This window comes from Taeniopygia guttata, chromosome 8 (genome assembly GCF_048771995.1).
Source record: "Taeniopygia guttata chromosome 8, bTaeGut7.mat, whole genome shotgun sequence".
Lineage (NCBI taxonomy): Eukaryota > Metazoa > Chordata > Aves > Passeriformes > Estrildidae > Taeniopygia > Taeniopygia guttata.
In genome coordinates, this window is record NC_133033.1 from 30778679 (window position 1) to 30792219 (window position 13541).

Genomic DNA, 13541 nt, shown 5'->3' on the forward strand with positions numbered 1-13541 from the left:
TCCACATCATCCACCAGAACCTGGGAGAAAAACTGGTGCCACACCACATTCTTCATTCAATCATCCCCAGTCAAAGGCACAATCAACTCTTAAATTCAGTGCAAGATGTCTGCTACTCACCGGTCTGGGACACATGTCTGGAGAGGAAAGCTCTTCTCTGTCATCTTCCAAATCAGAACTTAGGAAGAAGTTACTCAGTCCATCTGGAATCTGCTGTTCCACCTGCTGGGGTGGAGTAATGGCTTCCTCCTTCACATCACAGAGCTCCTGGTTGCTGAGCTGGATTTTCTCATTTTTGATCTTCTTTATTTGCTGTAACTGATTGACTGTGTCTTTCACAAAATCTCTTAGTAGACTGTCTGTCAGCAAACTGACCTTTTCCAGTTGGTCTTTTGATTTTTCTTCCTCTCTAAGAGGCAGGCTGAGCTGTGCTTCTAACTGGTTCTTTTCTTTGGTCAGCAAATCCAGCAGTGGGGTTGCAGGCTTCTCCACGACACCAGGAGACAGATCATCTAACTTTTCAGCACATTCCTCTCCCAGTGTCTTCTGCCTCTCCAGTTTTTCAGAAAGGAAATCTGACACGTCATCCAACTGAACAGTGGAAACCTCTTCCACAATGCTAGGAGTGAGAGGAGTGTGGCTGGCCTCCTCTTTTACAGCATCCTTCAGGTAATTCACCACTGACTGCTCCTGGGCAAATGAACCAGTAGCTACAAAAATCTCTTTTATGCTGTTTGCTTTAGATGACAACTCCTCTTCAACCCTTCCCTCAGCTGAGGCTTCTGAAACAGCTGTGTCCACAGGAGCTTTATCCTGGGAATAGTTCTCTGATGTGTTTCTGCTCTGGCTTTCAGCTTCTTTGACAGGTTTGGAACTTTCTCTATCTTTCCGCTCAGCTTTGTGTTGTTTCTCCAGTCTATCATCAAAGAATGAGTCTTCATCATCCTTATTTGTGTCTAAGTGGCTATCGATACTTTCTGTAATGTGAGAGATTTTCTGAGGAGGAGCAAAAATACCATGCTTTTCTCTGCAATCAAAATATTTAATATCATCATAAGTTCCATTATTGTTCCCTTCAGGTTCATCCAATTCCACACCAGCCCAAAATCCTTTGGCAAATTTAGTAAGCCCTTTGAACCGCAATGTTCCAGGCTGGACTTTACTCACAAGTACTCTATCTCCAATGTTGAAATTGGACAAACTATCTGTTTCTTCTGTGATTGAAGCGGAGGCCCACAGTGGGGAACAAGCTGGAGCCTGTTCTTGCTCCACATCTCTGCGTTCAGCATTTTTCATAAGTTCTGTTGGGGACTTAAGTTCCAGCAGCCTCTCTGAGTGCACGCTGCCAGAGAGAGACCTGTCACTGAGGCACTCACTGATTTCGCCATCGCTGCCCAGGCTGGTGGATCTGCTTCGGCTGGCCTGGCTGTGCTGGGACTGCTCCCTCAGGGACTTCCCCTTAGCAGAGAGCAGGGATCCCTCAAAGTCATCTCTGTAGTGCTCCCCAGGCAGCGTTTCTTCAGATGCAGCTTGTTTTCTGGAAGAGGATCCTTCAAAGTCTTCAGGGTATGATGGCTCTTTTTGACTCAAGAGCTGTTCAGGAAGCAGATCACCTTTTTCCTCAGCAGATTTGCTGAGTTTGTGAGAAGTCTCCTCTATGCTTGGGCCACTTACATCGTCTTTATTTGACTGTCTCTGTTCAAAGATTTCTTCTGTATCATGAAGACTTTCCACAGCTACATCTAACAGTTCCTTCTGAGAGAGTCTGTTTTCAGAGCCGGGACCCAGTGAACTCTCCCGTCCTTCATCTAAAGTCAGCAAGACATCAGAACTCTCCACAGGCTTTACATTAGAACCTCCACTCTCATATTCCTCTGACTTTATGTATTCCAGATCTTCTGTAATCTCAGATTTATGGCTAATGGTAGGACCAACACCAGATGCATTTACCACTTTGTTCACTGACTCAAGGGATATCCTGCTAATGTCCTTCATATCTTTGGGACGAGCTGAATAGCTATCTGAGGAATCACCAGATCCTGCTCTGGAGCTCTTTGGTAACACTGAAGCCAAGGAAGCCCTTCCAGAAGGTTCTCCTGCATGGACAGCTGTCACAGCCACCTTCTTGGTGTGCATAGACACAGATCTCTCAGCTCTTGATGACACAGCATCTTGAAGGAAAATAAAAAGTGGATTTCAGCAGACTGTATAAGACACATTGTTTTATTGCAAACTACAATCACAGGCAACTAAATTAATATCAAGGTTTCTGTGTTAAAAGATGATACAATCTGGTGCCTTGGAGACATATACTTCTGGCTGTCCTATGAACATGAGCAACTTCTCTTCAATTCCAGAGTTATAAAGCTTTCTTTCTACTTCTGTTCCTTTAACCAGCATCCCAAGGTAAGGACTCAGTTATTTGTTTGCAAGCCACAAATACAACAAAGATTAGAACGGGAGATAATGAGATAATCATCAACTGCAAATCAGTGAAAAGTATCTGAACTCAAGTGGTAAAGGAACAAGAAACAAAAGAAAGTAAAAAGGTTTCATAAACCTTAATTATGGTTTCATAAACACCTCAGAAAGAGTAAACTAAATACCGAATACACAGGGTATTCTGCAAAAGCAGAATCCTGCTAAATAAAACTGCAAAAAATACAGCTCCATCACTATCATTTCATGAAGTCTCCCATCCTCTCTTAAAACCTCGTTGTGAATCAAGAAGGAAAAGGTTCAAGAATTTTAAAACATTCAGTGTTCAAGATTTGAACCTGTTATGTGGATTCTTCCAGGTACCTACCTGCAAGTTCTGAAACGGATTCCAAAGATGCTCTGGATCTCTCTGACTCAGTCAGTGATTTCCAGTTTTTAGCTGTCTCAGGCCTAAATTGGAAAAATCAAATTGCATGAATTACAGTTACACAAGAGCGTGATGTTTGGTTGGTTTTTTTAATAGACAAAAATAGAAATACAGGCATGTACAATTATAACACCACACCAATGTGGCATTATAATTATAACATAAGTAGTTTGCTTTGTCAACATACTGTGACATTAGAAAATGGGAATGGGGACAGAGGAGAGTTTCAGAGTCCTGGAAAGTAATTTTTTAAAAAGACTAAGCAAACTTTATCTCTTTCCAGGAAAAAAAAAAAATGGAGAGAAAAAAGTTGGGCTGTTTCTGTTTTGTTTGGGTTTTTTTGTTTTGTTTGGGTTTTTTTTTAAATTTTTTTTTTATTTGAATGCACTAAAATTGCACCATCTGCTGGAGAAAATGAATGCTTAAAAATACAGTAGGAAGTGCAGAAGATCAGATGAATTCCCTATGTTTTAAAACCTAAGATCTAAACCAGATATAAGTTGCAAAGATGAATGGTTTGCCTCACACAGTGCAGTGGACATGAGTGACCAAAGTGGGAAAGAAAAGCCTTCAGGCTAATAATCCATGCACTGTATCTGGCAGAATTCTTGCACAACAGAAAATTACTATTATTTTTAAAAAAATTGAAAATAGAGCCTGAAAAGCTGGGCAGGAGAACAGTGAGGTGCATAAGATTACAGTCATGGTAAATCTTATCTGTTTGGGTCTGGTGACAGCAGCAAATAGGTCAATTGGAAACTGCCAGTATCCAGTACTTTAAGGCACAGCACTTAGTAATTTTTCTTGCATCCATGGTTTTGGCTAAAACAGCAATCAGCTCCACAATAATCTCAAAAAGAAGAAGGAGAAATCCCAGCTACCTATGGAGTGGCGGTGCCTTGATCTTAGGTTTTTCAGCAGCAGCTGAGGATGGAGTTTTAATCTGAGGTTTGGCTGTTGGTGATGCCTCCAGATCTTGGCTCAGCTCTGCTTCAGTCTTCTTGATAAACTCATCATATGACTGCACATGGAAAACAATTCCAGCTGTTAATACACTGAACCACAACTACAATTCAACAATCAAAACCTGTTAAGTGAATAAAGAATACACTCAGTTTCTCTATAAACCAATCTATTTAACTTTCCCAAAATCTACAGCTGCAAATCCCAGAAATTTCATTACTTTACTTCCAAAACCAAATTACATGAGCACTAATCTTTAATCCCAGCTAGGATAGTAATGTATATAAATGTACATAACCCCCAGAATGCTGCAAGCAACCCATTACAGACAGACATTTTAAAAGGGAACGGTATTTTTGCCTCAAGTCTCTGATTCATGATTGGAAATGGTTAAATAGCTGGGTTGGATGGGGCTTTGAGCAGCGTGGTCTAGTGGAAGGTGTCCTCTGCTCATAGCAGGGGGATTGGAATGAAAGTATTTTCAAGGTCCTTTCCAACCCAGCTGTTCTGTGATTCTGTGTAATAGTCACACTGCTATCACAACAATGTGCCTTTCACAGCTTTTGATACAGTATTTTGCTAACAACATCCATACTATCAAGATTTATCCAAGGCTAACAATCTGTTACTTTGCCCTTCTTTCTTCTGTTCCTGACCTCCAGCTGTTTGATCAAACTGGCTTCCTGGGCCTTCAGTCTCTCCTTTTGTCTCTTTTTCTGCTCCTTTTTCAGCTGGTAAACCACAGATTTCCTTTTCCGTAGTTCATCCTTCAGGGCCCTGATGCGTCCTTCGATATCACTTTGATCAGAGGTGGTTTCTGAAAAAGTTTAGTTTTAGTCTTTACAAACTTGCACCTCACAAAACAATTCTAACCAAAGCAATAAACAGTCATTCAGTAATTACAAAATACAGTGCAAGAAAAATGTCGAAGAATGTAATGTCAACATATTATTTAACATAGCAAAACTCTTAAGGTAGGATTTCAGATTCTAAACACTACTATGTGGGAAAGATATAAAAGATGCTTCATCTTGCTTAATTTAAAAGATATAGGCTGTGATACCATAACTTGTTACCAAGCTTCTTCACACCAACCACATGGTAATGCCCTTTAACATTAGCTGCTTGTCATGCTGGGTATTGCAGAAATTCATTTTTATATTTAAAAATACAATTCGGAGCTGTACACCAAAAATATATCTGAAACACAGAATTACAATTATAATACAGAGTTTCAAGTTGCAGAATACACTTAATTGATGAGAATGCCACTTAGGACAGTGGACTTCAAACCAAGTACAAGTTTCTGGTCCATGCAGATTTTCTGTCACCTAGACTAAATACATCTATGAAATACAGAGCTGACTGGCCAGCAGCTGGAAGGGCAGTCAGTAGTCAGTATGAACAAGGCAGAGACTGTCACTTCCCCAGATACTCAGATCTAATCTCTGCATGGTAAACCAATTCTACCAATAACTGATGATTTTCTTATTTCTGCTGTAACAGCTTTCCTTATTTCCTCTTAAACTCTCAGACTCTACAGACAGACTGCCTCAGTCTCTTATTAGTTGGTTTTTACCACCCACCTCGTCCAATTGTTTCTTGTTTTAAATGTATACTAACATAGTGCAAAACAAGATCCTTGTCCCAGATTGCTGCTATGACAATGAACTATCAAAAACTCTTCAAAGTATTACCTGACATAGCCTTAGTGGGGGCTCCTCCTTGAGCTGATGAGCCCCTTCCTCTTTATAGCTGCAGCTCCCAAGAGGAGGGTTTTGGCTGGTTTGTTTTTCTAATGCTCAGTATCACCTGTAGTGTTTTCTGGATGTTCATAAATGCCAGTTACTTTACTTGGTAGTTTAGAAAGTCAGTTACCAATATGCTTTGGTCAGCTAGCAGGAACAGCTGACATTTCCCTAATCCACCTCTTTTCTGAACATAACAAACTACCATAATTAAGGATTCCATTCTTAACAACAGCCAGTAAATGCAATCAAACTCCTGTATTCTTTTTGCATTAACAACTGTTGTTAACCATTCAAAGAATAAAAAAAAAAAACAAAACACTAAAACCCAAACAAAAAGAATGGAATCTCACTTGCAGTCAGGAGCACTTTGTGATGCCACTGTAATTAACAGCTCCTCCCTGACAGTAAGTGACCACTATGTAATTACAGCATTTCTTGATCAACTCATAAGGGAAAGATCTGCACATGCTTTCATCTTTGACGATCTTGTCCACGCCTGCATCAGACTGACAGGGCAATGACTTCGTTGTTACTCAGCAGGCCAGAACATTTGTCTCTTTAGAATGGAATGATTTATTGTGAAACCAGCACCATCCTGATTGGCTTCCCACCTCATATACCTTTCTTTAAAATTTGAAATCAAAGACTGTCAATATTTTGTTTTACACAAGCTTATTTTTGTGATTGCTGTTGACTGTTCTATATTTCATAATGGTTTCCTTACATGACTGCTGAGTCAGAGCTTTAAAATAACTTTATCAAGGTGCTGAAAGCTTCACTGTGTTGGAAACTGCTCTCCAAACAGAATCCCAACACAGATTACTCAGTGGAAATACATAGGTGTTTCTCACGGTAAGTTACCAGCCATCACAAACACACAAGAGAACCTGCTAATTCCTTTTCCACTAAAGACTTACCATAAAAGAAAACAAGAAGGAAAATAAGATGTTCTAGAGACTAAAAAAGTGTGGAAAGAGTCAAAACAGACTTCCCAGGTGAACAGAGTGGATGATGGTGACCCACTGGAGGAAGTTCAGGAACCCCTGCAATCCACATGACTGAGAGCACAGCAGGGAAAGGGCTGCTCTGTACCACTTCACTTCCAGCATTCCTCCCTTCAACATTTACTGACAGGCAGCTTGGGTACTGGATAAAGGATAGAATGAGTCCATGCAGGAGATTTTATAGCTTAAAATGCCACCTTAAGCCCTATTTTGCTGCACACAGACCAAACCCTTCTCCACAAATAAACCCCTATATCCTGAAGCATCCATTGATTCTACACATGGCAGAGCAACCCCAAAGGTCTCTCCCATATTGCCATGTAACAGAGCTGTTCTGCTTCTGGAGCTGGGTGCAGAAGGAGGGATTTTTAAATCCCAGGACCACCTTAACTATTGACTCTTATCTTCTTCACATGCGTTTGCAGAACCTATATTACTTTCTAGAAGAGGATATAAAGTATAATCCTTCTTATATTAAGATCTTCAGCTGAAGAGATCAAATTACATAATAGGAAAATACACCCACTAACACCAAGCCTTGGCAATTTCCAGGAATTTGTCTGCCTCTCCACATCTATGTCTGCATTTCAAGTTTGTTAAAAGCAAAAGCTTTGAAAAAGTAATATAAACCCAAGTGGGTATTACACTTACCTGACTGTGTCATAGATAAAGATTCATCAGACCAGTTGTGAGATGTCTGGTGGGACTTCACAGGTGAATGTAGCTGTCCTCCAGTTCTGTGGCTGCCTTTGCTGGAGTCTTGCTTTGATACAGATATGCTGCTTTTGGGAGGAGACTGAGAGAAGAAAAGGATAAATAAGTAATTGCAGTTTGAAAGTAAAAGACCACTGTCATCAGGAGCCACTTACAAGGAAAGAACAGCAGGACAGAGGACATATCAAACAGTAGCACCTATACAAAAATCTTAAGAAGAATTTAATCTTTGCTAGACAATAAAACAGTAATACCAAGAGCAGAAACAGCTGCCTGCTTACTTTGAGCCTAGATTTCAATAAGCCTGCTTAGACTACTCTACTACCACCTAAGTGAACTGACATGGCTCTGACTCACATGGTTTCAATACATTTGTGTCATCTGCAGCAATAGGAACTCCTACTAAATAAACTAATAAAATTAACCACTTCATGTAAGGGGTGCAAGACAACATTCTGAATCAGTGAAACAACAGAGCACTATTTTTCTGAGGCCAGGCAAAAACTCCAAGAGCAAATGTTCTTCTAAAATGCTGCTTAATGCTTCCACATTAGCCTACCTTTAACACACCCTGGACATAACCTCTGGCCCACATTAGACATTTTATTATTATCTCCTCAGCAAATTTGCCAAGAAAGTATTTGTAATAAGTCTAGATAAGCAGTTTTTTTACCCCACAGACACTGAATTTTTTGTCTTCTAGAGTACAGGGCAAAGTTATCAGGATGAAACTCATCAAAATTATCATCCAACTAGAAATAACAAATGGACTAGAACAATAAGGCAGAATTAAGCAGCAAGCAGACACGCAGACACAATCTGAAACCCAAAGGACTGCGCATGAGATTACAGGTCTGCTTCTTCATCCTATAGCTACACTTTGGGATACATTACTTGCAAATAAGGCAAAGTGGAAAAACAGAGCATAGCTTCCATGGCCTCAAAGAATTTATACCATGGCAACAAGCTAGCCTACAGCTAATTCACACTGCTAAACTGGGTCAGTATTCCACCACTTAGCACTGCATACCTGCGTGACATACGCAAAATGTTTTGCAAGACTACCCACAATTTAAAAAATATCTAAACTCTGTGCAGAAGCAAGATTTCCTCAAGACTTCAAAGCACATGTCTGATCACAATGAATACTCACAGTAATGTGAAATGGTATCATAAAACACAGAAAACACATTTAGTTAATAGTGCAATCTCTACTTTGACAATTGGGATGGCTGTCCTTGCCACTTCTCTGATAGTGTGTAAGAGTACCTAAGGCAGAACAGCTCACTCACCAGTTTGCCAGGTGATGCAGAGGACTTGAAATCTTCAGAATAAGCCATTTCTTCATTAATTGTACTCTGATCTGGGCTTTCTGGCTGTCCATGGCCCATGGGCTCTGATGGGACAGACTCGGCAGCCAGACTGCCAAGATCTTCTGGGATAGAGCTTTCACTATTCAGATGAGAGCAAGAAGGCACTGGAGACTCTTCCTCACTAGCTGTTTCTGAGAGTCAATGAAAGAAAAAAAAAAAGCACAAAAGCACATCAGAACCACCTTATATGCAGAAGCTGAAGGCATAAGGTTGAAAGGCAAACTTTCTATGCTGTCTGCAGATAAAGTAGTAACTGCTAGCTGTACACGCATTATTTCACTCACCTAGACGCTGACAGTGAAGTATTTAGCAAGAACAAGCCTGTTTACCAGAGAAGTATGATTTAAAACATGATTTGTGTTCAAGAAACAACTGGATGTGGCACTTGGTGCCCTGGTCTAGTTGAGTGGTATCAGTAAGAGGCTGGACTTTATGATCTCACAAGGCTTTTTACAATCCAACTGATTCTGTGCATCTGTGAGAACTGCCCAACATTCTCAGTGATTGCTGACTATCTAAAATAAAGAGGTTTTCAGGATATTCTAACATTTTCCAGACGACACACTCTGAAAAGATTATTAGGGAAACCTGTCCTTCCAGTTGACCATACAGAGGCAAGAGTCACTATTAGTCTGAAGAAGTCATGGAGGAGCATATAATCTGCAGGCCAGATCTTGAATTTAGAATTGATTGCTTCCTTTACAGTAGTTGCAGAAAACATTTTAATGTTATGATTTCATCATGAGTCTCTCAAATGGCAACAAAGAAAATAATAATTTGGGTTTTCAATATTCCTGTTTACTAAATTCTGCAGGAGTCATGGCATTACTGAGGCAGCCATGGAGAACTATTCAGTGTTTGAGTAAAAGCTGGGGAGAAGGACTTTTCCTTCTGAAGCAGGGCTGTGCTCCAGTGTTTACTGGTAGGTACAATCAGCTCTTACTTATTGATAAGAATTCAGCATTTGTGGTGAATTTTTGTTCCTTGGAACTTACTGACCCATACACATACAATCTTTAAAATATCTTACAATGCCTAAAATCCACATGACTGCTTTCAGTAACAAGTGTACTAGGGCATTACTCTGAATTTCCTTTGCACATTCAAAGGATGTGCTGCCTACTTTCAGTAAAGTGGGGGAAAAAAGGAAAACAGATATGTTTTTAGAACAATCCCTGAAATCACTTTCTCTCACTGCAATTCAGTTCCCTGTGCTTCAGCATGATCCACTTAAAACAGAACTGTAAAGCCGTAGCTTCCAACATCTGGGAATTCAATTTTTCCTCATAATAGCATCATTTATACTAATTACATCCTAGCATACTTTACCACAGCTACACATTTCAAACAGGTGGCATTAACAACAAAGGGAAGAAAAAAATTCTTTCAATTTTTTGAAAACACAGACAATGGTAAAGCAGCCCCTGACAGGACTCCTCACCAACATTACTAAAGCTAACAAGCAGAGATACTTTGCTTGCTACTGGAGAAAATAGTTTTAACAGAGCAAGTTCAGAAGACTACCAGCAAAAGATCATGTGTGGAAAATTCAGGACTCCTGGACAACTAATATGATTAAGTAGAAGCTGCTTACTGTTTACATTTTGTACTTATTTATACATTCTAACTCTACTGCACAGGCTGATCATGGATTTCTTATTAAAAGAAATTGTTCATGTGTTTTGCATGCACTTCTCAAAAGATGTGATTGGTTACAGTCCAGGCGCTTTGCCACCCCCTGTTATCGAGTTCTTGTGGTTTTGGAATTTGATTTCTCAGCTTCTTCTTTCTTATTTTAGCACAGTTTGTGTCTTAGTAACCTTGGTGAATTCCAGAGGGCCCTGAGAAAATCCTGATAACAGTAACAAGTGAAATAGCTGGTGCCATTAGACCTTGTAGTCTAAGTTGTTCAGCTCCATTGCTACAATCATGCCATACTGCAAAAGACAGAAATACAGTTTAAAAATTGTATATATAAGTGACTGATGGGCTTATGCTGCACCTTTCACTTGGGAGGATATATAGCGAAGGAGAAATACACATTTAACTATGGTGTAGAACCGGCAACAAGAGTGCAGAAATTGGGATTCTGAGAGTGTCCAGAAAGCATAAAATATCAGAAAAGGAAACAACTGCAAACCTAAACAATCCTTGTGTCAAATTATGCTTCACTCTTGTCATGTGTCACCTCCCCCCAGCTCCCATTACCTTTGGGCTCAGCACTCTGATCCCCCAGCTCTTTCTTGGCTATCTTGGTTTTGAGCAGCTCTTTGTCCCAGGCAGCCAGAGCCTGCTTTTCCATCCTCCGTATTTCTGCTTCCTCTGCATCCAGGCGCCGTTTCCACTCCAGCAGCTCCTCCGCGTGCTGCCGGCGCTGCATCAGCTTCTGCTCCCGCTTCGTGAGGAACCTGACAGGCAGAGCACAGGACGATGCCAAACCAGCCACACTCAGCTCCCAACACCCAGATGCTCCATTGCCACCATTCCCGCTATTGCAGTTGTTCAGTTTGTTTTCTAGGATAATATCCACAATAACTGCTATATCTCAGACTTCTGATGTGCTGCTGCAAAAAACCCACAAATAGACAAGGGTTCTTTTCTCTGCAGGAAGTAATGTCTACATCATACTGTAAAGAGGCTGTTTATATTTTAAAAAAAATCTTCAAAATTATTAAAATTGTCTGCACTAAATGAAAAAAAAGTTCCCGATTTCAGGACATGAAATGTACCTGTGGTATTAAACTGGAACCTTCTAGAAAGCTGTGACCATTTGAAAATGAACTTTTCTTTCTTGCTAATCCCAATGACAGAAAAATTGTAACTCAGCTGCCCCATGGTTTTTTCCAAATATGTTATTATAAGAGAAAATGATTCTATATTAATAGTCCTCCTGGAGCTTTAATCCTTCTTCCTTTAAGCATCATCTCTATGGACTGGTACACTTGGAATGTTAACTGTGAGCTGAGAGCATCAAGAGAATAATGATGCCAGAATGTTTCTTCCCAGCTACTAATGTATCTGGCTGGTAGTTTAAGAAGAAATAAGATTTAAATCTCCTGCTGAAAATTCGCAGATATTTTCTTTCTGACAAAGAGCTCTTAAGTGATCCATGAAACCTTAGAACTGACAAAACTCTCACAGGATCTGGTAGGTATGAACAGGTTTGTTCTCTTTGCCAGCCCCTGTCTCATTTCTGAGCACTGAAGTAACCACAGCACTTAACCTTTCAGACAGTAAATTGGAAGCAAGTTCAACATCAATTGCACACACTTCCTCTGGCATGCCAAGTCTAGAGAAGAGTGTCTATCAATCTATTAATCTCCTACAATGAAAACTTTAAGATGCCACAGAATCACTCTGTAGAAAGTCCACCATAGTCTGCCAGCTAGAGAGAGTTTGCCATTGGTACAGAAGTTGTGGTGCTATAGAAGGCAGTCTTCAAAGACTTGTGATACTTTGTTTTTGTGAATGTCCTTATAATTTTCAAGCCATCCCAAGCACTTAGCATCAAAGTGCTTAAGCTGCAAAGCAGATAATAATCTCATTTCTGCTTTTTCGTCTCTCATGTTTCAAAAAACCCTTTTATTTACAGAGACTGGAATGATCAAGTGACTAATGTGCAGGTCTTGCCTGCTAAGGGACATTTCTCGTTTGCTCAATGTTTGTTCTGTTCCCTGGAAAAGTGAGCTGGCAGTTGATCAGAAAGGTTGAGATTCAGATAAATCCTTCTCTAAGACAGATTCAGACAAAGGGAGCAAGTTATGACACGAAGAGAAAAGTTTCAGAAGCCAGTCAGAAACGCTCACAATCTTCTTTCTTTTGGTCAAAGCAAGAGGAGATGAAAAACAGAAGCACCTCAGAATCTCTGGAATGTCTGCCACTTTAAAGCTGACAGATTCCATGATTTTGTGCATACTCTTATCACTTTCTATAGAAGAACATCAAACATCATCAACACTTATGCAAAATTGACAGGCTGGTATCATTAATACAGCAAACTACCAACAGCAATTGCATTACAAACATGACAGAGACAGTCATGATAATGTTGTGTCTTTCACCAGCACTATCAAATCTATCCACTCTTACTCGCACACACATCAGTTCCAATTACTCCAGCAGCTCATGCATGTGGAACTTGTTTTAGAGGTCATTATTACAATGACCTAAATGCAAAAAGCAACTTTTTCTTCTTTCTTCACCTACTGTTTGATTTCATCAGGAAGTTTTGCAGTTTACTGGTTCCTGAGAGCGGTATGTCAAGTTGAAATAAATGCAAGAGAAAGGCTGAAATAAATGGATTTAAAAGAGCAGGACTCCTTAAAAGCCAATGTCAAATGAATTAACCCAGAAGACCACAAACAGGAGAATTAATGAAATTTCCATTAAAATAATTAACACAGAAGAACTGCTTAATAAGAAAGATAAGTCAACAGAAGTGATGGGAAAGAAAGAGGATTCCAAAAAAAAACCACAAGAAGAGGATCAAAGCAGCATGGCCAAAAATGCAGACCCTTTTATAACCCTGGGGTTTTAAAGGCCAGAGCCACAAAACAGCAGATGCATTGCCTTAATATTTACTGAAGAGGGTTCTAGAGGGTTCCAGTTGCAACACCAAGCGTACACATTTATTTTCAAAAGCAGAAAAAAAAATTGCAAAAGCACATCTGGCATCTATGCAGCTGGAAATGTGGGGGAGCAATGAGGAAGCAGCAGCACTCAGATTACAGCAGCATGACTTCGAAGTCTATTTCTCTGATGCTAACATCATACATTTTATCCATGCATTTCAAACATTAGTATTAACCTGCTGCTCTAAACTGTATTTGCACATTTTAAGGTATATTGACTATAAGCCCAAACTATGAGG

The 13541-nt window shown here is 39.9% G+C and overlaps 1 protein-coding gene across 13 annotated transcripts in view; it reads right to left on the reverse strand.

The window, feature by feature from the left end:
• Positions 1 to 13541, reverse strand: part of CEP350 (centrosomal protein 350) — a 69450-nt gene that overhangs the window by 12505 nt on the left and 43404 nt on the right. For all 13 annotated transcript variants that reach the window (XM_030279610.4, XM_030279607.4, XM_072932957.1 and 10 more), the window contains 7 exons: positions 10880 to 11079; positions 8591 to 8802; positions 7236 to 7380; positions 4486 to 4646; positions 3748 to 3887; positions 2807 to 2889; positions 121 to 2171 (listed from right to left, as the gene is read on the reverse strand). In XM_030279610.4, coding sequence (XP_030135470.4) covers positions 121 to 2171; positions 2807 to 2889; positions 3748 to 3887; positions 4486 to 4646; positions 7236 to 7380; positions 8591 to 8802; positions 10880 to 11079 — 2992 coding nt within the window. The remainder of the gene's footprint in view (positions 1 to 120; positions 2172 to 2806; positions 2890 to 3747; positions 3888 to 4485; positions 4647 to 7235; positions 7381 to 8590; positions 8803 to 10879; positions 11080 to 13541) is intronic.